Raw genomic sequence first — 22,769 nt, 5'->3', positions numbered from 1 at the left:
AAAATAAAAAGCTTCTGCACAGAAAAGGGAACCATCAACAAAATGAAAGCCAGCCCACAGAAGGGGAGAAAGTATTCGCAAACCACATAGTAACAAGGGGCTGATATCCAAAATAAATGAACTCATGTAACTGAACCACAAGACAGCAATACAATTAAAATATGAGCAGGGGATGGGAAGAGACATTTCTCCAGAGGCCTACAGTCGGCCAACAGACATGTGAAAAGATGCTCACCACCGCTCACCACCAGGGAAATCAAATCAAAACTACCATGAGCTACCACCTCACACCATCAGAACGGCTAGTATCGAAAAGACAAGAAGGAACAGGTGTCGGTGGGGACAGGGAGAAAAGGGAGCCTCGTGCAGTGTTGGAGTGCAAGCTGGTGCAGCCGCAGCAGAAGACAGCACAGAGGGGCCTCGAATAACGAGAAATACAACTACCATGTGACCTGGCAACTCCCCTTCTAGGGTCTCGGTATTTCCGCAAAGAAAATGAAGACGCTAATTTGAAAAGAAACCAGGCACTAGCAGATTCGCTGCAACATTATTTACAAGACATGGAAACCACCTAAGCATCCATGAGGGATAAATGGATAAAGAAACTGAGAGACACACACATAGATATTATCCAGCTATAGAAAAAGAAAGCCTGCCACTTACAACACAGGTACAGCTGGAGGGCAAGGTGCTGACATAGGTCAGAGGGCGCCTGGTGGCTCAGTCTGGGGGGGCATCTGCCTCTGGCTCAGGTCACAATCCCAGGGTCCAGGGATGGAGCCCTGCGTCGGCCCCCCTGCCCGGCGGGGACCCTGCTTCCTCCTCTTGCTCTCACCCTCCCCCACTGTGCTCTCGCTCATTCTCAAATAAATAAATAAATCTTTGAAAAAAAATGAAACACGTCAGAGGAAGAAAAATATCTTATGATCTCACTTACATATGGAATCTTAAAAAAAGAAAAGAAAACAACCCTCAACAGATAGAAACACATGGGCGGTTGCCGGGTGGGGGTGGGGAGTGGGCAAAGTGGGTGAAGGGGGTCAGAAGGTGCACCCTTGCCGTTAGATACGTCAGCCGTGGGCATGCAACGCCCCACGTGGTGACTATGGTTCATAATACTGTACTGAATATTGGAAAGTTGCTAAGAGAAACTTAAAAGTTCCTATCGCAAGGAAAAAAACTGCTGACGGATGTTAACTAGACCAAAAAAAAAAAAAAAAAAGGAAACAGCAAAACAAACGAAGGCCTATCCTCAAGCCCAGAGAAGTCTGTCTAGTGCCGGAGCGAAGGCCACCCAGCTGTGGGTGGCCCACAGGAGCAAACCGGTCCACAGAATCCCAGAACCTTCGCTCTTAGCGACTTTGCTCGAAGGCCTGGGGGAATGCATGCCCCAAATCCCACACGCCACCGGAGTCTCACCACTCTGCCCCGTCCTTCCTGGGCACTTTGCTGCCACTTATCCTAAACACAACCTTGTAAAGCAGGAGCCCCGTCCCTTTATGGATCGGGAAACCGAGGCACAGAAAGGTTTGCTGAATCAGCAAGTCCAAGGCAAATCCACAGCCCCTGCCCCCCCTGACCAGGCCCCTGAGGCACAGCGGAGGCGGCCAACCTTCCATGCTCTCCAGGGCCCTTCCACGCATGCCGGGTGCACCGGCATTCTCACCGTCGGGGGCGAGAAACTGGCCATACTGTCCCCACCGACCAATTCGAGAACCTGGAGCCCGGAACGTAAGCGCCTCGCCCAAGAGCCCAAGTGGCAGCTGCAGGTCAAAAGCCCCGCTCCATCCGGCTGCAAGGCTGGTCCTGTCCCCACACCTGCTCTGCTGTGACAGCAAGACTGGGGGGCGGCGGCAGACTCCCCAGCACAGAGCCACAGCGTACACACACACACCACGGCTTTATTATTTCCCCAATCCTCCAAAGCACATTTCCTGGCCCCAGAGCAGAAGCAGATGCCCGGAGGCAGTGAGGCGGGGGGGGGGGGGGGGCACGGCAGAGTGCAGGGCGGGAGGCGCAAAAGGCCCCGGGCGCGTCACTTGAGGCGGTACAGGACCTTGCGCTGCATGCGGTGCTGGATCTCGCCCCGCCGTAACATGAGCTGCAGGACCTTGTGGATGGCGTGCTCCGGGTATTTCTGCAGACAGAATGCCAGATGCAGGAGCACGCCTCCTGAGGGGACCCCAGAGCACCCCGCTGGCTCACCCGCCCGGCCCTCCTATCCTCCCTGTCAAGAGCATTGTCCTCCATGAGCAGGACGACTCAGCCTCCTGGCTCCGCCCCCGCCCCCAACCCTATAAAAGCCAGGCAGTGGGGGAAGGGATCAATGGTAAGGGCTGGGGGAGCCTGGCTGTGGTTCTACCAGAACACCAAACACCCCCCCCCCCCCCCCCGTCCTCTCCCCTAACGGGACAGAAAACCACCCCCTCCCCAGATTGAGGCAGTCCCTAGGGGACAAATGACAGGAACAGGTCCAGGACAAGGAACAGCTGCCCCGTCCCCTTTCCAGGCCCGTCTGCTGAGCCACAGGCCACAGCTGCCGGGCGCGTGGGAAGCAGGCTACGGGAGCCAGCAAGAGCGCCCCCGGCCCTGCTGCCAGGCCCCAGGGAAGGCCCACCTGCTTGGTGAAGTCCTGGATGATGCTGTGCTCGGACACCTGGGAGCCGATGGCAAAGCGGCGTTTCAGCTGCTTCTCGATGCGGCTCAGCAGCTCCTGGTCCTCCTGGCTGGTAAAGCCCTCCACCCCTGTGGGCAGAGGGGGACAGCTGGGTGGGAACAGGGTGCCAAGGATCTCAGTCTGCCCTTGGTGGGACGGAGGGATGGGCAGACAAGGCCCCTGAGCCAAGGAAGATGGACCAGAAAAACTTAAAAAAAAAAAAGAAAAAAAGAAGAAGAAGAAACAGCCCGAAGAAGGGGAACAGCATGCGGGGACAGTGCAGGCCTGAGGGGATGGCTCAGCAGAGCCCTGAAGCCAGGGGCCGAGGCACACCTGTGTGGAAGGATGCTCCAGCCAGAGGGAATGGCAGGTGCAAAGGCGTTGAGGTAGAAACCCGACTTCGCTCAAAACCCAGCCCAGGGGCTAGGGACGTGGCCAGGCCAGAGACCAGGGGTCAGGTCAGAGCCGCAGGCCATGGCACGAGTTTTGCTTTGATTCTGGAGGAGAGGCCCATGGAGGGCTCTGAGGAGGGACAGAAGCTGACTTTGTGAGAACACCGGTTACACGTGGACCCCATCTGGCTGGTCAGGCAGCAGGGACAAAGTTCCAGGAGAAGCAGAGCTCAGAGAGCTGAAGCCACCAGCGACGTAGGAGGGAAGCCAGGCAAGCGGGAGGCTCCTGACTTTCCCCTCCTATTGCCGGGTGAGTCTCTCCTGCAGACCAAGGCCCACAGATGCCTTGGGGTTTCAGCTAAGGAGAGGGTGGGGCATGGTCAGCAAAGCCACTGGGACGGCTTTCAAGGCTCCAGGTTGAAAGGGGTCTACACAGCCTACAAGGCCCAACTCCAATTCCACTGTCCCAAATCACACCTGACCTCCATGCATCAGCATCCCAGAGAGCTCTCCATTAGCAAATGTCTCACGGGACAGAAATCCCCTCCTAGGCAGAGACGGCCTTCGCCAAAGGGAGGGTGGGGGTGATCAGGCCCCTTCCACCACCCCAGGTACCAGCCCCACTGGCCCTCGAACCCGCCAAACCTGCTCCCTCCTTAGAGGCACGGCACTGAGCCTTCCCTCTACCTAGAGAGTTCTCTACCACCACCTCCCCAACACACAGAGCCTTATGTTCTCTCACACCGCTGCCTCTATAATGTCACCTCCTCAGAGAGGCCGTCCTGACCACCCCCAGTGGGGAGGCATCCTATCCTCCAATATATCGGGCCTGCCAGAATCCCCCTGCCGCCCCCCCGACTTTTGACTGCCTAAACCTGATCTACCTGCCTTTGCTGTCTCCCCCCACTTAGGAGAGGCCCACAAGGCAGGGACAGGGAAATCTGTTCCCTCTTACACCCCAACACCTGGAACAGCATCTGGTAAATACCACACCCCACCGGGGGAAGGAATGAATCTATCCCAGGAGACCCTGGCACACAGTCTGTGCTCCAGAACAATCTGCTGGAGGACTGAGGCTGAAACAGGCAGTGGGACTGACAGCAGTATGACCCACAGTGGCTACGGGTCAAGAGAACTGCATTCCAGCTACGCGACCGGCCAGGCTGGCACCACGAGAAGGCCTCTGAGTGTCCGTCTTATTTCTAAAGGCCCAGCTGGCTTCTGGACGGCAGCTGGAAGTCCATGAGGGAAAGAGCTTTGGAAGAGCTCAGAATGGCTGAGCTCACAAGCAGGAGTGCTACCGTTCACAGACAATGACAAAGTTACAGTCCTTAACAATTAATGGGGTCACGAGGGCTGTGTTCGAGCCTCTGGAAGAGAAGCTGCTGGTTCTCATCTGCGAGGAAGATGGCTGGGCAGGGAGAACGGGGAAGGCGGCTGACCGCCCAGAGGAAGCTCAGAGACGCCGCACAACCGCACAGAAGCGACGAACGCTCCAGGCCTCCGGGATGCTGCCGGGCCCCTCAGCCCACCAAGCCCACGTGCCCGCGCATGCTTACCTGACAGAGTACCGGACAAGGCCGCGTCCAGCGTAGACACCTGGAAGAGCCGCAGAGCCTCCTCCACATCGGCCTCCGTGGCGAAGGGCTGCAGCCTCATCTTGCTGAGGGCCTCCGCGATGCGCACGATGGCCTCCAGCTGCCTGCATGGGGCCGATGGGGCGGCCTCAGCTCACGTCCCGCCCCGCGCCATGTCAGGGAGGTGCCTGCCCAACGTAGGAAAGCCACGGGGGAGACTGCCTGCGGTCCCCACGATCCACCTCCCTTTACTCCTCAGTCATGGAACCGATGTTGGCTCCAGCATGTGGCACCCAGCTAAAGGCATTTCCCAGCCTCTCCTACATCTAGATGTGTCTATGCGACTAAGGTGTGGCCTTAGGTCTAAGCTCAAATGTTTTGTGGGGATTTCAGGAAATGTCCTACAAAGAGAGGCCCTCCTTCTCCTTCCTCTCCTGTCACCTGGAATGCAGAGGTGAGGGCTGAAGTTCCAGCAGCCATCTTGGACTATGAGGATGAGCCTGAGTTGCCAATGACTGAGGAGCCGTCACATCAGTCCTGGACCACCTACCCTCAAACATTTTTACATGAGAGAGAAATAAACTCCCAATTTGCTTACTCTACTTTATTTGGGTTTTCCATTACACACAGCCAAATTCACTTCTAACTCCTCAGTGCTAGAGGCAGGAGGCAGCCCAGGTAGGGCCAAGCCCCTAATCACTATTCTCCACTGTATAAACTCACAAGAATGAGGAGATAAGAACTCTGAAAAGTGGAGGCCCAGAGAAGGAAAGCAATTTCCCTGCAGTCACACAGTGGGCCAGAGTCTAGGACCCAGGTCTCGTAAACTCCCATGACTGGACCCTTCCTGCACTCGCAGCCTTCCCTGCAATGAGGGAAGCCAGACAAAATTCACAAAACAGGATTCCAAGTTTTCCCAACCTTAAAACGAGCCAAGAAATACACAGAATCAGGGAGGCCACTGTTTCTACTCCCAAAAGCCTCCCTGACTAATAGCCCATACTACGGGCCTGCACTGTGGTCAGCAAGGGGCGACCCTGGGCCCGGGCTGGCTGGGCACACCCTGCTTTGTAAACCGAAGCCCGTCCGGCCCTCCCGCGCCCGGCCCTCCCGCGCCCGCTCACCGCACGGTGATGGGGATGTTGGAGCGGCGGTCGCTGTCCCTCTCATGCTGACGGGCTCCGCTCCGCATGATGATATACCGGTTCTTCAGCTTCTCTGCAGCCTCTGCCGACAGCCGGGGGCCACATCTCCTGCAGGACGGTAAGGAGCAGCTGGCGTGAGGCCAGGAAGGAATCTGGGGGCACCCACTGTGTCCCCCGGCCGAGAGACAGTCTTTGATTCAGGGAAATGCTTGTATCACCTAATCTCACCCTCATCCTGAGGATGAGAGGACAGAGGCCAGAGGAGGGAAGCTACTCCCCAAGGCCGCCCAGGACCTGGCATCGAGGTGGGGCAAGACACACCTGGGGCCAAGCCCCGGACGACGGGGCCAGAAGGAGCTCAGAACCGTGACGAGGACCCAGGACTGCTGGGCACTGCACTGCTCAGCACACCAATGGAGGGGTGAGTTCGAGACCCATCTGACTACAGCGCCTCCCTTCCCCATGGAGGGGCCCGCGAAGACTCCCCCGCTCTCAGGTTTTACCTCCAAGAGAAACTGAGGCCACGTGCAGGTTCTTAGCACCAGACTTAACAGCACAGCCCCTAGAGCCAGGTACTTGAGTTCAAATCCTCGCTCTGCTACCTCCCACTTAGGACCTTGGACGCGTCACCTAACCCTACTTTCCCTCCGCTTCTCTGCCTCAGTCCCACCTGCTGCTTACTACAGCACCCGCAAAGGCATCGATCGGGACAGGGCGAAAGCTCATTTGCACATGAAACACTCAGGAACGCCTGGCACAGAGCAGTGACTATACACGTGATGACTATTATTGGCTTTCTGTGAGAGAAACAAGACTAGAAGGCACAGCTGCCATTTCCTGAATGTCTCCTCGGTGCAGGGCTCTGCCAAGCTCTCAATCACCTGTGCAGTCCTCACGAAAACCCTAGGCCACACCAGTCCAGGGAAAGCGAGGCTCAGAGGTCAACCGACTTGCCCTAGGTCACACAGTGGCGGTGGACATTACCCAGAGCCCATGTCCACGATGCCCGCACTGCACTGTCTCCCCGCACGGGAGAGTCCCAGAGGTCTGCAAGACCTTCTAGGTCCTACACCCTCGTTTTAGTAATGGTGAAACTGAGGCCAAGAGCCACAGAGTGACCTGTGCAAGGTCAGAAAGGAGCAAAGCCAAAACCCTAAGAAGGGCCTCATCTCAGGCACCCTGAGTGAGAAGCAGGCCCAGGCTTCAGGGTTCTCTCCCACCCCAGGAAAGCCAGGCCACCCCACTTCCACAGGGCCCGCGTGCAGGACTCACGCTCGGCAGTAGGCAATGAACTTTTTCAGCTTGGCCAGGTCGACCTCACCCTCCACGGCCTGGGTCTGGGTCAGTGCACTCACATGCAGAGTGATGACGTGTTTGGCCAGCATCTGAGGGGACAAAGGGGACCCTGGGTCAGCCCACAGTCTCTCCCGAGCCTGGGTACCAACAACGAAGCCGACAGGCAGGGAGGGGGGAGCAGGCAGGGCCAGAACTCATGGAAAGGAGGCGGCCGCCTCTTTCCTTGTGAGCTATGAGCTGATTAGACAAAATCCCACAGCTGCCGGGGCCTAATCTGCAGCTGCCTAAGAACAAGCCTCTGGCAAAGGAGGCCGAGCAGAGGGGCAGAAACAGAGGGCTCTGGTGACAGCGAGCCCCGGATCCGATGGGCCTCACACCTCTAGACTTGTCCATTATATAAGCCGTTCCATTCCTTCCAGAGACGTTCTGACCAGAGCTGGGATTCTATCACTTGCAAAGGTCAACTCCCTTGTCTCGTATACAAGGCGCTGAGCCCAGGGAGAGAATGATTTACCCAACTGTACAGGACAGCCCCAGCAGGAGGCAAGACTCCAGACCCCTAGTCCAGCATTCTCTGCAGGCCGCAGCCACCCCACACCCCTGGGGCTGCCTGCCTACAGGCAAGTCTGACGGGCAGGACTTTGGGCCAAGCCCCTTGTTTACCCTCCCCCAGAACCACAGGCCTGGCTCCCATGGCCCCAGCCAGCTCCTGACGCACCACATCCCTCTCCTCGTTGTGCTCATCCTTGACGATGAAGATCATGTCAAAGCGGGACAAAATGGTGGGCATAAAATCGATGTTGTCCTCGCCCTTCGTCTCATCCCAGCGACCGAACACCGAGTTGGCGGCAGCCAGGACGGAGCAGCGGGAGTTGAGGGTGGTGGTGATCCCAGCCTGAGAGGCAGGAGGAGGGGAGCAGACGGCAGAGATGAGAACCCGGGCACGTGTCTCCCCTGTGCATACACACGCACAGGCCGGCTGCTGCCGCCAGCAGAGACCAGGCAAACGGGCAAACGAGCCCCAGCCCGGGCTGCTCCAAGCAGCCTGAGGCTGGGGCCAGATCGCAGCCCCGGGCCAGCACCCTCCGCGTGGCTGGGCCAGGCTGGACGGCAGCTGCTCACCTTGGCTATAGAGATGGTCTGCTGCTCCATGGCCTCGTGGATTGCCACTCGGTCGTCTTCCCGCATCTGTGTGGGGCAGAAACGTCTGTGAGACCCAGGCGAGGAAGCGAGGCAGCAGGAAAACTACAGTGCCGACCAGTCCCAAGTCCCGACTCCACCCGGCCCACGGCAGGAGTAGGCGGCCTCTCGCCCTGGTGACAGTGAGCCATGTGAGCTTGACTCTCCTGTCCCCACTCTCCAGATGGGGAAACTAAGGCTCAGAGAGGTTCAACTACTTCTCTCTAGTGACAGGCCCAGGACCTAACACCAGTGTCCGAGTCAGAGGTGGTTTCTGCCACGCCTCCAGCCCCACAAACACGAGGTGCCACCAACCTTTTGGCCACCACCTCCCCATCAGACCCACCTTGTCGAACTCGTCAATACAGACGACCCCACCATCAGCCAGCACCATGGCTCCGCCTTCCATGATGAAGTTCCGGGACGAGGGGTCCCTCATCACCGAGGCTGTCAGGCCGGCCGCACTGCTGCCTTTCCCAGAGGTGTACACCTGGGGGTGGGGGAGCCATCAGGACATGACCCAGCTCCAGGCCCTGACCCCACGGACTCCAGGGCCCGGACTGACGGGGCTCGCCCAAGGTCACGCATCAAAGCTAGCTGCAGAGCTCAGAACAGAACTCATGCTCTTCCGTTTGCGTCGGAAGGCTGCCCCAGCACCAGTCTGGCCAGGAGGTTCTCCACCAGGGGGGTGTCCACGGCCACGGCCACCTGAGCCCCACCACAGCCCTAAGAAGCAGCACTTGGGGGCCCAGCTCACAGATGAGCAAACTGAGGCCCAGAGGAGAGGAATGCCACACATCCAGGAGGTCTCAAGGCTGGGATGGGGACTCTTGACTGCTAAGAAAAAGCTTCCCCCTCCCCAGTCCCGTCATCTTTGTACAGATCCGCGTGCCACAAGCTGCCACAGTGGCAGGTCCGGTGTGAGGTCAGCTTGAGAATGTAAAATACACAAGCTTTCAAACTTAAGTGCTTAACGGAAGTGAACGTGAAGCATACCGTGGTGTTTTTTATATTAAGCCACAGGCTAAAACAGTAACACTTTGGATAAAAATATTAAAATTAAATTCATCTGCTCCTTTAAGTTTTTACCAGGGCTACCAGAAAACTGGAAACCACCCCCGTGGCTCAGACAGTAGCACACGTGTGTTTCTATCACGTGGCTGTGGCATCAACGTCTGGCACTTCCGATCTCCCCCCAGACCACACCTCCCCCCGCACAACCCTGTCCCGCGGGTCATCTTCCCCCACTCTGAGCCCCCAGACCCTACTGATCACTGCACAGAGGACCCCGCCTACCACACACTCGGGGTCAAATCCCTGCGCTCCCACTTACTCACTGTGGGACCCTGGGCAAGACTGAGCTATTCTGTACCCCAGTTTCCTCCTCCTTAAAAGGGGTCACAGCACCCACTGCATAGGCAGCAGACCACGAGGCCAGTAAATCTACACAACGAGCTGTGAACAGTGCCTGGCCCTTGATCTTCGCGTGATGACCAATGTCACGACTTAGTGGGTGGATAAACGGAGTCTCAGGGAGACGAGGCAACTTGCTCAAGGTCCACGGCCAGCTAGCTACCGGCCAGGCTGAGACCGAAAGCCCATGCTGCCTCTCTGGCCACACTGCACCTGCCACCCCAAACCGCCCCCCCATCAGTCCCTTCCTCCACTCTGTGCTGTCCTGACCGCAGCCAAGAGGCACAAGGAAGAGATTCTGGTGAGCTGGTCTGCCAAGGAAGGCCCAGGCACCAGGTGGCCCTGTCTACAGCTGCCTTCCTAAGGCAGCGGCCAAGCAGAGCAGCGTGTCCCAGGCACTCACCCCGATGGGAGAGCACTTCTCCACAAACTTCAACAGCTGGGACTTGGCTGTCCCCGGGTCCCCCAGCATCAGCAGGTTGATGTCTCCTCGGCGGGTGAGTCCATCAGGGAGCCTGGGGGAGGACGGGCAGGTGGGCCAGGCTGGGACTCAGGCTGGTCACAGGGCGAGCTGGCAGTCAGCCTCACAACCTGCATCGCGACCCTGAGCCGCAGACAGGCAGGGGCTCTGGGGTGAGACCCTCATTCGCAGCCATGTCCACTAGCCTCACCCGTGGTAACGATGGAGGAGAGCGCTTACCTCCAGGCCAGGGACAGCCAAGGACACAACACAGTACTAAGGGCAGGTGCACACATGGTAAGTGTCTGATCAGACAGACCTCATGGCTGGAAAGGAAAGGGGGGCCCCCAGCAGCCCAGGGGCAGCACAGTGTGACAGACACTGGATGGACAGGATCCGGGCCCTGCTGATGTGTCTCTCAGCAAGTCCCTTTAGCTCTTCGTGCCTCAACTTCTTCACCTCCAAAGTGGGCTTGGTCAGAGCTTCCTCTGAGGGTGACTGTGAGGACTGGCCAGGTGTCAGACACACGAAAGCGCTTGCAAGAAAGCCAGGTATACGGTGAGACCCCAGTTAAGTGGTAGCTGCTGGTAATGTTATCTTCCCTAGCTCTGCTACTTTCTAGTTTCAAGAGGACACGTGCTGTCCTGCAAGGGCTGGGTTCTCACCTGTCCTGTTCCCATGGAAACTTGGGTCCAGAGAGATGGGGTCTCTCACCCAAGGTCACACAGGAAATAAGCACCAAAGTAGATTTAATCTCTGGTCTCCAGATCCCAAGCCCAGAGCTCTCCCCACTACACCTGCTAGCCCCTCTCCCTCAGTCCACCCCAGCCCGAGTGAGGGGATCCCTCCAGGTAGGAGAGCATGGATTAGCCACTAGCCAGCTGACAGCAAGCCTGGGAGCTGGCGAAGGGGCCTGGGAGTAGCAGGCAAGGCTGAGGGACCCAGGAAAATGAGAACATTCAAATCCTGACCATCGACGGCTATCCTCCTGCTGGCCAAGTCACCCGTCCCCTCCCCAGGTATGGCGGGACTGGACCCCCACCTCTTCCGGGAACCCCCAAACAGCAGGCAGGCAATGGCCTTCTTCATGTCTGTGCCCCCGAAGATGGACGGAGCGATGCTCTTGGAGATGACCTCGTAGACATTGGGGAGGGCGGCCAGGCGCCGGAACTCCTCCTCTTCCTGGGGGGTCACGGCCCCGGCAAAGCTGCGGCCTGGGTGGGGAAGGGAGGGAGAGGATGTGAGTGCTGTGTGAGGCCGACCCTGGCCAGCCCAGTCAGGGACCCCTGCAGGGAAGGACCTCAGAGCCTGGAGGGCATAAGCCTGAGGAGAGACACCCCAGGACCCCCCGTCGGGAGTGGGCCTGTGCTTGCACTCCAGTGAGCGAGGGGAAGGCGCGTCTGAGGAGCTAGAGTGCCAGACGACAGAGGCCCTTGGGGACCAGCGGGAAGGGTGGGGACAGGGACAGCAGGAGGCCCAACCATCACTTTGGGGCGAGATGGCAGGGGCTTGGTCCAGGGTACGGCACAGCTAGGGCCCCAACGCCAACTCACCAGAGCCATCTGTGTCCACCTGGATGCCCAGCACACGGATGTAGGAGCTCCGGATGCCCACACCCACCCTGTCACGGCCCCTGCTGGAGGTCAGGCCAAACTTCTTGATGGAGTAGATGCCCATGATGGTGACCCTGTTCCCCGGGACGACCTTGTCACACAGGTACCTGAGGAGATTGGGGGGAAGGAGAGACAGAGAGGAGAGTGAGTCCCCGACCCTCTTACCCACCGTCACACTCACGGTCCACCTGAGCATTGGTACTCCAGACCTCTCCTTCCCTCAGGGCCCCCACTCCAAGCACGCAGGGCTCAGCTGCCCGCAGGACAGACGGCGCTGAGCACCCTTGGTCGTGGTGGTGGCCTGACCCTTCCCTGCCCTCAAGGGTTCATTTGCTTTGCTGGCTGGGGCCACAGGGGAGGCTAGCCCATCCCAGGCTTCAGAAGCCCCACTGCCATCTTATCTGCTGCCAGACTCGCCACGGGGCTCCTCTCGGCCACCTTGGGGGAAGCCTTCCTCAGGCCCCCAGCCTCTCTGCAAAGGCCTCCCCCCCATTTCTGCCTCTTCAGAGCTCCACAAGCTTGGGCACCTCCTGCCCCTGGACGTCCACGTCCCCTTTTCAAAACTAAGACACTGAAACAAGGAGTCGCTCCAGTGAGAACCAGTGCGGTGCAGGGGGACACGGGGACATATATCTGCACTCTACCACTTAGAAGCTGCGTGACCTCAGTGAAGTCAAACTCAGAAGTTTGGCGAAAGCGGGGGGCAGTGATAAAGTGATCGGACCTGCTCAACTGTCATGGGATCAAGTGAGGAAACAGACCCAAACGTGCCTTACGTGCCAGAGTCACATCCCACAAAGCAGAGTCACAGTCATGGCCTTGAGAGCATTCTAGGGGGCCCCTTTCTATGCACTGCTTTTTTTTTCTTCTTTATTTTGGAGAGAGAGGGAAGGAGAATATCTTAAGCAGGCTCCATGCCCAGCACGGAGCCCAATGCGGGACTCAATCTCACGATCCTGAGATCATGAGTCAATCACTTAACTAACTGACTGAGCCTCCCGGACGCACTTTCCAAAAGCACCACCTCTTAAGTCTGGATCAGAATGCCTGGAGAATAACCGAATGGACACCACACCAAATACTTAATTTATACAGGGGCGCCTGGATGCCTCAGTCGGTTAAGCGTCTGCCTTCGACTCAGGTCTTGATCTCTGGGTCCTGGGATTGGGCCCATGTCCGGCTTCCCGCTCAGCGGGGAGTCTGCTTTTCTCTCTCCCTCTGCCCCTCCCTATCGCTCATTCTCTCTCTCCATCTCTCTCAAATAAATAAACAAAATCTTTAAGGACCTGTACAAAACACATTCATTTTCCAATTAACATCTCCCAGCAGCCTGACTAGAAATTAAGGACAGTCATTACGCCCATTTTACTGCTGAACAAACTGAGCCTTCACCAGCTCACGTAACTTGCTCCAGTCGGCCTCCTACACATTTCCACCGTCACTGACCAAGTTAACAAAACCTATGGATCCACCCCTCAGAAAAACTCGCAGCACAGAACACCTGCATGCACACCCAGGTGTGCAAGCCCAAGTGAGGAACGCAGCTCACATCTCCAGCTCACATCTTGAGGGAGCCAGACTCTAGCTGAGCACCTCTCCTCCTTCCCAACTGTTCCAAGGAAGAACGTTATCAGAAAGCCCAGGGGCGCCTGGGTGGCACAGTGGTTAAGCGTCTGCCTTCGGCTCAGGGCGTGATCCCGGCGTTATGGGATCGAGCCCCACGTCAGGCTCCTCTGCTAGGAGCCTGCTTCTTCCTCTCCCACTCCCCCTGCTTGTGTTCCCTCTCTCGCTGGCTCTCTATCTGTCGAATAAATAAATAACATTCTTTAAAAAAAAAAAAAAAAAAAAAGAAAGCCCAGGGCACGGGCAGGGCAGGGGGGCTGGCAGAGGCTCTCCGAGCTGCAGGGACTCTCCAGGAAGGGCCCGGGCTCAAAGCACACGAAGCCAGTCAGCCTCTCAGAGCTCCAGGGGACTCCGGAACTGCACAGCGGGGGACACAAGCCTTTGCAGATTCCGGAAAGACGGAGCAAGCAAAAATGTATGGAAAGCACGAGCGTTCCAGGGAACAAGTGTTCCAGAACAAGCCATCCTCTCTCCCACCACGCTCACCGGGCCTCAGCCAGGGCCACCCTCCCGCGTGGATGCCCACCCCCAGCCCGCCTCACCTGTCGCAGTAGAGCTGCATGTGTCTCGGCATCTCGCCATGAGGCACCGCGTCAGGCAGCTCCTGCAGCTTGAGGGTCTGGAAGTCCACACACTTGCACTTGTCAGGCATGATAAAATATGGGTCCAGTGGGCATTTGGGGCGCCCGGCCTGATCCCTGCATGGTGGGAGGAGAAAGGGTCACCAGAGCTCCCCCGAGAACCCAAAGCCCAGGGAGTCCATCCAAGCAGTCGGGGACAAGATCTGGCCAGCAGCCAGTTGAGGGTCTCCAGGACAAGCTGGACAAGGCCCTTAAAAGGAGTACAGCTCTGGGGGGGACCATGAACCAGATCAGGAGTGGGGAGGTCTGCTCCAGGCCTGGCTCCTCCATTAACTTATGGGACGAGACAAGTCATACTCTCAACCCCCAGGAGGGTCTCAGTGTCCCCACAGGTAGAGGGACCAAATCACCAATGACCTTACGAAACACCCACTCAAATCCCAGGATCTCTCAGTGAGGGTCTGGGCACCTAGAGACCGTTCTCAGGGTCTAGGCCTCTTTTTACTTCCACGTAATGAAGTCATAGTTCAACCATCACAGCTGTGCTCCTGCAAAGCACCCACGTGCCCAACACCATCCTACAGGCCCGGACACGGCAGGGAACAGAAGTCCCTGCTCTTACAGAGCTCACGTTCAAGTCAGGGGTCAGGCGAGACTGAAAAAGCCAGCTGGCAAACGGCTGCATGACAGAATGACGGCAGTGCCCCGTGCTGTCGGGCAGGTGGGGAAGAGTAGCCGGGTACGCGTGCACGGAGTGTAAGGTGGAGGAACCTTTGGGAGGTGACATAAGAGAAAACTGACAGAAGTGAGACCGAGGACTGTGGAGGGCAGAGGAAACAGCACGTTCAAACGCCCTATGCCAGAAGTGTGCTCAGCGATCCCAGGAACAGGAGGGAGGCAGTGAGGCTGAGCCTAGAGAGAGGGAGGAGGACCATGGAAGGCCGTGCAGGCCAGGACAGCACCTGACTTTCGGTGACATGAAGGGCACCTGCAGGGCAAAGAGTCCTCTCCACCGGCTGTGGGTGGAGAACAGACTAGGGGACGAGGGTGGGCTCGGGGGAGCACCACTCCAGGTGAGAGAGAACACCAGCATGGAGCAAGGCAGCAGTGCCAGGTGCTAAGAAAGGGTCGGATTCTCTACGTGCATGCCTAGGAGCAGAGCCAACAGGACTTCCCGGTTGTCCAGATGCAAGGAGGAGGAAACACTGAGACCAAGGACTTGGGCCTGAGCACCTGAAAAGATGGCACTTCCGTCTGGGGTGCAGGGGAGGGGCTGCAGAAGGGCAGATCTGGGGGTGCGACGGAGGTCAAGTCTGTGTGGGGCACGTTCAATCTGCAACATCCACTGGACACCTACATGGGGACATCCAGCCGGCAGCCGGATCCGACCCTAGAGCTCAGGGGAGACGCACGTGGGAGAGTCCTCTGCACATGGACCGTACTGAAAGCCTAAGATCACCCAGGGAGCGAATGCAGAAAAGCAACACCAGAGCTAAGCCCCAGGAACTGCAACATTTAGGTCAGGAAGCCGAGGGGGACCAGCAGAGGCCAAGGAGCAGCCTGAGAGAGGGGGCGGGCCCTTCAGATCAGGGGTGGAGATCATTTCCTGTAAGGGGCCAGAGAGTAAACATTCAGTTTTAGGGGCCAAGAGGCCAAAGACTCTCTGCCCTTGCACTGCAAATGCGGTCAGCGACAGTGTGTAAATGCACGAGCGTGCCGTGTTCCCAGGCCAGCTGCTCCAGCAAGCCAGGTGGCTTCAGAAGACTCCAGACAGACTCATTCCCCTGTATGGCTTTTCCCTCCCAACCCCAGGTTCTCCAAAGCCTGTCTAGGCGTACTGGCAGGGACAGAGCTCGCCAATGGAGAACACCACCCTGGAGCCCCGGCGCACCGGCTGGTCCTCACCCTTCCCGTCTTCCCCCACCTCACCCCCGGCCCAGCGGCAAGGCCCACTCACGTGTTGCACTTCCGAGGCAGGGCATAGCCCTCCAGGCCTGGGCGCATGGCGATGTTGCTGACCGTGTTACGGCAGCTCCGGCACTGGATGGAGATGCGGGTGGCCTTGGCGCGGACCCCGGACGCCGAGATGATGATGCCAGGGATCTTCACCAGGTGCGACATCATGTCTGACTGCAACAAAGCCATCGAGACGGTGGTTGGTTAAAGGGACACAGACATAGCGGAGATTGGGATAAAAATCTTTTTCTGGGGCTCCTGGCTGGCTCAGTCGAAGAGCATGTGACTCTTGATCTCCAGGTCTTGTGTTCAAGCCCCACACTGGGCATGGAGTCTACTTAATTAAGAAAACAAAATACTTTCTAGAAAATCTTTTTCTAATGCATGCTAATGTATTTAGGGACAACGTGGCACTTCTGCAATTTACTTAAAACTTAGCAAGGGTGCCTGGGAGGCTCAGTCAGTTAAGTGTCTGACTTCGACTCAGGCCATGATCTCGGGGTCCTGGGATCGAGCCCCACATCAGGCTCCATGCATGTCAGAGAGAGTCTGCTTCTCCCTCTCCCTCTGCCCCTTCCCCTGTTCGTGCATGTGCACTCTTTCTCTCACATAAACAAAATCTTTTAAAAAAATGAAAATAAAATACTTAACTACCCCCCCCCAAAAAAAAAGGAAAAGAAAAAGAAAAAAAATAGCAGGGTGCCTGGGTGACTCAGTCAGTTGAGCATCCTGCCTTCGGCTTGGGTCATGAGCTCAGGGTCCTGGGATCGAGTCCCACATCAGGCTCTCTGCTCAGCAGAAAGTCTGCTTCTTGCTCTCCCTCTCTCAAATAAGGGAGGGAAAGGACAGGGACAGGACAGGGNAAAGGAAAGGAAAGGAAAGGAAAGGAAGAGAAGAGAGAGGAAGGAAAGGAAGGAAGGAAAAGAAATAGCAAAAAAGCCAAAATGTTAACCTTTATTTTTATTTTTTTTTTTAAGATTTTATTTATTTATTTGACAGAGAGAGACAGCCAGCGAGAGAGGGAACACAAGCGGGGTGAGTGGGAGAGGAAGAAGCAGGCTTCCAGCGGAGGAGCCTGATGTGGGACTCGATCCCAGAACGCCGGGATCACGCCCTGAGCCGAAGGCAGACGCTTAACGACTGCGCTACCCAGGCGCCCCCGAGATGTTAACCTTTAAACCCAGGTGAAGGTACATGAAATTCATTACACTATTCTATCTCCGTGTGTAATTTTCCATAAGCCAAAACAAAAAACAAGAGAAGTTCCTTTCATCACTTTCTTCCGGTTCCCAGTGGCTCCTCTGGGACGGGCAGGCTACGGGTTCACGCCGGCACCCCCTCCGCAGCCTGGGACATGGGGGGTGGAGAAGGAAGGAGGCTGGCCCCCCTGTGGTACGTAGGGGCACATGTGCCCACCATGACCCGGGGACACTGAACTGCTGGGGCCACCAGGGAGCACGTGTTTTGGAACACGAGCTACAAAGCTGCAGGTATCCTGGCACTCCAGAATCCCAAAGAGGGACGGGGGCTGCCTCAGCCCCGCCAAGCCATCCTGACAAGTGATCCTTCTAGAGAGGGCTCCTCCCCATCACAGGAAACCCATCACCTAAAGCAGGCCATTCACTGTGTCCTCCCACAAGTCTGAGAGTAGGAAGCGTGTCCCTGGGGGGAGCTGAAGCTTGGCTCCCTCATGAAACAGCTGCCCCCACAAAACAGATCTAGCGCCACTTCCAGAGAGAAACAAACACGTGACACTGAGCTTGATTCCAAACATCAGCATGGAGCCCCTCCCTGCTGCTGGGAATACAGAGATAAAGCTGACAAGTTCCAGAACCCACTGCCCTGCTTCTGGAACAGACCTGCCACCGTGCGAGCCACAGGAGGCTTGACAGGGGCCCCAAGAGAGCTGCAGGATGTGGGGATGCAAGCAAAGACCAGAGCACGGCCCTGTGGGGGCAACGCGTGACCAGGAGGTGCCATTAGCCAAATGGGTGACACTCGGGCCCCACTGCAGAGTGGGCCGAGCACAGGCACGCACATCACTTCCCCAGACTCTAACAACAGCCCTATGACAACCACCAGCGTCCTGACCATCGTCACTTCCTGCTCACCGCTCTCCCGCTATTCTACCAGTTCTCCACCTGGCAGCCAGAGGGATGGTTTGCAAATGGATTCAGCCTATTCTACTTGAACATCTCTGCTTTCCTACTGTGCTTCCTACAGAATCCAAGCTCCTTCCCATGGCTGGAAAGGCCCTGGCCCTCTGGCCTCTTCCCCCCCCTTCCTTTCCCCCAGCCCTCACGCTCACTGGGATCTGGCCACACTGGCTTCTTATTCCTTGGAACATGCCGCTGTCCCCACCTCAGTGCCTTTGTACCTGCTTCTCCTTGAGCCTGGAACGCTCTTCCCTTGGGCTGTCACGAGGCTGATGCTGCATCACTCAGACGCACTCCAACGTCACTTCCTCAGAGGCCTCTACTGACTGCCATCCACGTCCCTCGGCCACTGTCATGTTTACCTTGTTCTTCTCTTTTCTTCACGACTATACACGGCTCCTGAAGCCATCTCAATGTCCCTTATCTGTCTCTCCCACCATAAGCTCCGTGAGAATCAAGTCCTGTCTGTTAATAGTCAGGGTCTAGCCCAGCACCTGGAGCGTACCAGCCTTCAGTATTTGTTGACTAAAACAAATAAATACCCAGAGCACCCCTGGGTGGCTCGGCTGGCTGGATAACCGACTCCTGGTTTTGGCTCAGGTCATGACCCGCCCCACTTCGGGCTTCATGCTGTGTGGGGAGTCCGCTTGTCCCTGTCCCTTGCTCCATCCCCTGCGCTCAAGCTTGCTTGCGCACTCTCTCAAATAAATAAATAAAATCTTCAAGAAAACAAACACCTGGATGACAGACTGGCTCTGCCAAGTGCTCCTGCTTCCCAACCACTCTTTAGCCACGCTGGCTGTCCTTCAACATGGCCTTGAACGTATACCACGCCTTCCTTGCCACTGAGGCCATTCATGGGCTATACCCGGCCTCCCTGAATGCTCTCCCAGCTATCTGCCCGCTCAGGTTGTTCTCCACCAAGGAAGCCTTCTCTGTCTCTCCCAGGGAGCCACCCCCCTGATTTCTTCCACTGCACTTACAGTCATCCACAACCATTACAAGTGACATTCACTGGTTTACTCGGGTGCCCTCCACACACACACACACACACACACACACACACACACACCCACCCCTCGGGGGGGGGGCGATATAAAGTCCACAGGAACAGGAGCAGTCGTTTAGTTCAACATTGTTTCTCCATGACCCAACTCAATGCCTTGCCCACAGGAGGAGCTCACTTGTCCAATGAGTTAATTTTACAGAGGAAAAAACGGGCTCAGAGATTGAGTGAGCTGAGGGTCACACAGCTGGCACTCAGGTCTGCCTGTGTCTGAAGCTCCTATGCACCGTGCAGCAGCCACTGTCACCCTCCCACTGGCCTAAGTGGACCCACCTTGAGGCTACGAATGCTGGACGGGCTGGCATCCGACTTGAGCATGACCTGGATGTCCTGGAGCACCTCCTCGCCTGTAGGCCGGGGCCGGGTCACCTCATCAGCCACCTCCTTGGCAGCTTCCTCGAGCTGGAGAAGAGGGAGGTGACAGCTGTTGGTGACCAGAGCAGGACCAGCCCTGGGGGACTCAGGGACGGGGTCCCACTCACCAGCTGCAAGTGCTCAGCCGGCTGCTTGTACAAGTAGTCAGCCAGGTCCTCGTCGAAGCTGGCCAGGTCCTCCATCTCCACTTCGACCCAGTACTCCCCCAGATTGTAATGGCGCTTGAGCTCATCCCTGGTGTGGGCAGGTGGCAGGGTGGGGGCGGAGTGCAGAGAAGAGGAAATCAAACATGGCTGAGGGGCGCCTGTACCCCCAATCTGCCCCCACTCCTTTTCCCAAACACCTATGAAGTTCCAGGTGGCTCTGGGACATAGCCCTGCAGAGGCTCCCTGCAGCCCACAGAGACATGCTCCAAAAACAGCTCCGTAGAAACAGCCCACAAGATGGCTGCGGGAGATTCCAACACTCAAGAGACAGGGCTGTCCCCACAGGTCAGTTTGGGAGACTCCCTTCTTTCCCTGCAGGACCCCCTGGAGCCTTTTACTTTCTCCCGGAGACTAACAAAGCACAAAGCTCAAATCTGGAGACCACAGATAACAAAGACTGTGTCTGTCTTATCAACCACCAAACGGACTTTTTACGGAGCATCACAAGGGACTCTTGTCCCAAAACCACTTAGGGACCACTGACCCAAACCAGAAAACACCTTGCTCTAACAGGCCACCCATACCCCTCCACCCAGACATGTAACTGCTCCTATAGGAAATGCCCTCCACACCTGAAACTCTTCTCTCAGCCAAGGGTCAACTCAGGCTCCGCTGGAAGCCCTCCCTCACTCCTCTTTTATGTTCCTCCTTTGGGAGAACTGTCACCTTGTAATTTATCTGTTGACCTCTATGCCTAGCCTCTACTGACTTAGGAGCTTCTCTGACCTATGACCCTCTCTTTTCATCTTCATATCTCAGTGCCTAGCACAACGCCTGGCACACACATGGTTGATGTTGTCTGGTACATGAATAAATGGAAGGCAGAATTGCTGACATCCATTTACTGATGACACAGAGAGTCGGCCACTTGAAAGTCACTCAGCTAATAAGTGGTCACGCCCAAGCCTGGACCCACAAATTCACCTTCTCTGCATTTTAAGGTGGGAGGGATAGAGGCTGGGCCTACAAGGATTTGGCACGATGCCTCGGTTAGACAATGACGAAGAGCGGGTTGGGTGGGTTGCCAGCCCCTGAAGAGTGCCCGGCACACAGCAGGTGCTGATCAACAGAAGTTGCAAGATTGGAACGAATGCATAAGTGAAATAAATCCTGCCAACCATCTTCACCTTTTGCACACACAGAGAACTTGAGTTTAGGAGGCATAAGAGACATGACACAGGAAACCAACAAGAAGCAAGTGAACCGCAACAAGTCCTGGATAAAGAAGGGCCCAAGAAATTCTAGATGGTCGTTAGGGGCCCACTCAACAGGTGGCCACTCAAAAGTTAACTTCGGGTATAAAAGATACAAAACCAAATGCCACACGAGTGCGGCAGGGATGAAGCTCGGCTGGAACCCAAATCCTCAGACCTGGGACAGGCTCCTTCCCCTCGCTGGTCCCCTGTCCCCATCCGTGCTCTAGAACACTAAAAGACTCTGAGTGCAGACGCGTCTGCTCCCCACTGGGGGGTGTGCGTGCCCACCCCTCCTCTCCGCCCGCCCCATCCCGCACCTGTATTTGAAGGTGAAGCCGGTGCGGTCGGTACCCACTCGGTACTGCCGCAGGAACTCCTTGAAGCGCCTCTGCAGCTGCGATTTGCGGGCCTGCCCCTCGTCGGCCGCGGCGTCCCCCCCGAAGCTGTCGCTGTAGAAGATGCCGGGGTCGTCGAAGCCCGACATGACTGCGCCTGGCGCGGGGACAAACAGCTGGAGCGGGGCGGCGGCGCGCAGCCTCGGCTCGCATGCCCGGAGGCTCGACTCCGAACGCGGGGCGGGGAGACCCCGGCCCTCCCAGGAGAGACCCTGCCCACCCTGCTGCGCCCTCAAGTGCGGACGCCTGCATACTCCCCTTCCCCCGCCCCCGCCCCCAGCCCCGCCGGTCTCACCTCCCCTTGCCCGCACTTCCCGGACCCCGGTACACAGGAACCTCCACGCTCCGCCGCCGAGTTTCGCGGGAAAAACAAGACACGGCGTTCGGACGCCGCGGCCGCTGCGCCCCGATTGGCTGGCCGGGGTCCCGCAGCCAGCGATTGGGCCGCTCTGCGCCCGCGAGCACCGCCTCCCGGAACCGGCCCCCGGAGCCGATTGGCTGCGGGGCGCATGACGTCATGTCCCAGGCCTCCTTCCGGGCTCCATTTTGCAGGCGGGACAATTTGGCGCGAAACTTCTGACCCGGGGGGAAGGGGCGGCTCGGCGCGGCGCGGGCGCAAAGATGGCGGAGGGGCGGCCTTCGGCCCCGAGCTGCGCGCGTGTGTGAGGGCTTCCCGTTTACACTCGGGCCTTTTTACAAGTCTCCTGAGAAAATGACCGCCCGCAGAGCCAGGGGCTGGGAGACCTGGGGGTTCAGAAGCCATTGCTGCCCATTGCGCCGAGCCCTCCCTGTCACACGCGCGCAGAATGTCGGAGAGGACTCAGAAATAAGTCACCTCTGGGCCCGAAATCGTCCCAACCTTGGGACTCAGGGATGTTTTCTTAGACCCAAAGGGTGATACCTTTTTTCGTTGTAGAAGACTTGTCATTACTTGGCAATGCTTACGATTCGCGAAAATTCCCGATCAGATACCCAGGCTAGCTTGAAAAACGGCAAGATGTGGCAAAACTCTCCAGCAGCAAGGACGGCAGCGTCTTCTCTCTTCCCTTCTTGTCCAGTCCCACCGTCCAGGATGAACAACTGGAAATAATTTATTCCTTTTGCCACAGTCACGGAAACATGCACGCGCAGTGTGTAAAATACGTGCACTTTTACAGTGTATTAAAAAAAATCAACAAATGGGGGCGCCTGGGTGGCACAGCGGTTAAGCGTCTGCCTTCAGCTGTGGGCATGATCCCGGCGTTATGGGCGTGATCCCGGCGTTATGGGATCGAGCCCCACATCAGGCTCCTCCGCTATGAGCCTGCTTCTTCCTCTCCCACTCCCCCTGCTTGTGTTCCCTCTCTCGCTGGCTGTCTCTATCTCTGTCGAATAAATAAAATCTTAAAAAAAAAAAATCAACAAATGAATCTAACACTTGCTTTTCTCATTAATACTTGGTGGAGGTTCCTCTGAGGACAGAACAGATTTAACTCGTTCAATTT

The 22,769-nt window shown here is 57.1% G+C and overlaps 1 protein-coding gene across 1 annotated transcript; it reads right to left on the bottom strand.

Annotated features, from left to right (window-relative positions):
* Positions 1-1,881: 1,881 nt before the first annotated feature.
* MCM5 (minichromosome maintenance complex component 5) lies at positions 1,882-21,733 on the bottom strand. The gene is made up of 17 exons (XM_034644012.1): positions 21,581-21,733; positions 21,208-21,382; positions 19,596-19,722; positions 19,387-19,515; positions 15,893-16,065; positions 13,897-14,052; positions 11,672-11,838; positions 11,161-11,332; positions 10,062-10,173; positions 8,592-8,735; positions 8,189-8,254; positions 7,785-7,961; positions 7,043-7,155; positions 5,750-5,878; positions 4,608-4,750; positions 2,618-2,745; positions 1,882-2,137 (listed from the first exon to the last, which is right to left on the bottom strand). The coding sequence occupies exons 2-17, from the start codon at positions 21,372-21,374 to the stop codon at positions 2,036-2,038; spliced, it is 2,205 nt and encodes a 734-aa protein (XP_034499903.1). The 5' UTR covers positions 21,375-21,382; positions 21,581-21,733; the 3' UTR covers positions 1,882-2,035.
* Positions 21,734-22,769: the final 1,036 nt, after the last annotated feature.

The sequence above is a fragment of the Ailuropoda melanoleuca genome, chromosome 15, assembly GCF_002007445.2.
Source record: "Ailuropoda melanoleuca isolate Jingjing chromosome 15, ASM200744v2, whole genome shotgun sequence".
In the NCBI taxonomy this organism is placed as follows: Eukaryota; Metazoa; Chordata; class Mammalia; order Carnivora; family Ursidae; genus Ailuropoda; species Ailuropoda melanoleuca.
Note: the sequence above shows the minus strand (reverse complement) of the source record. Positions and strands in the feature narration are given on the sequence as shown.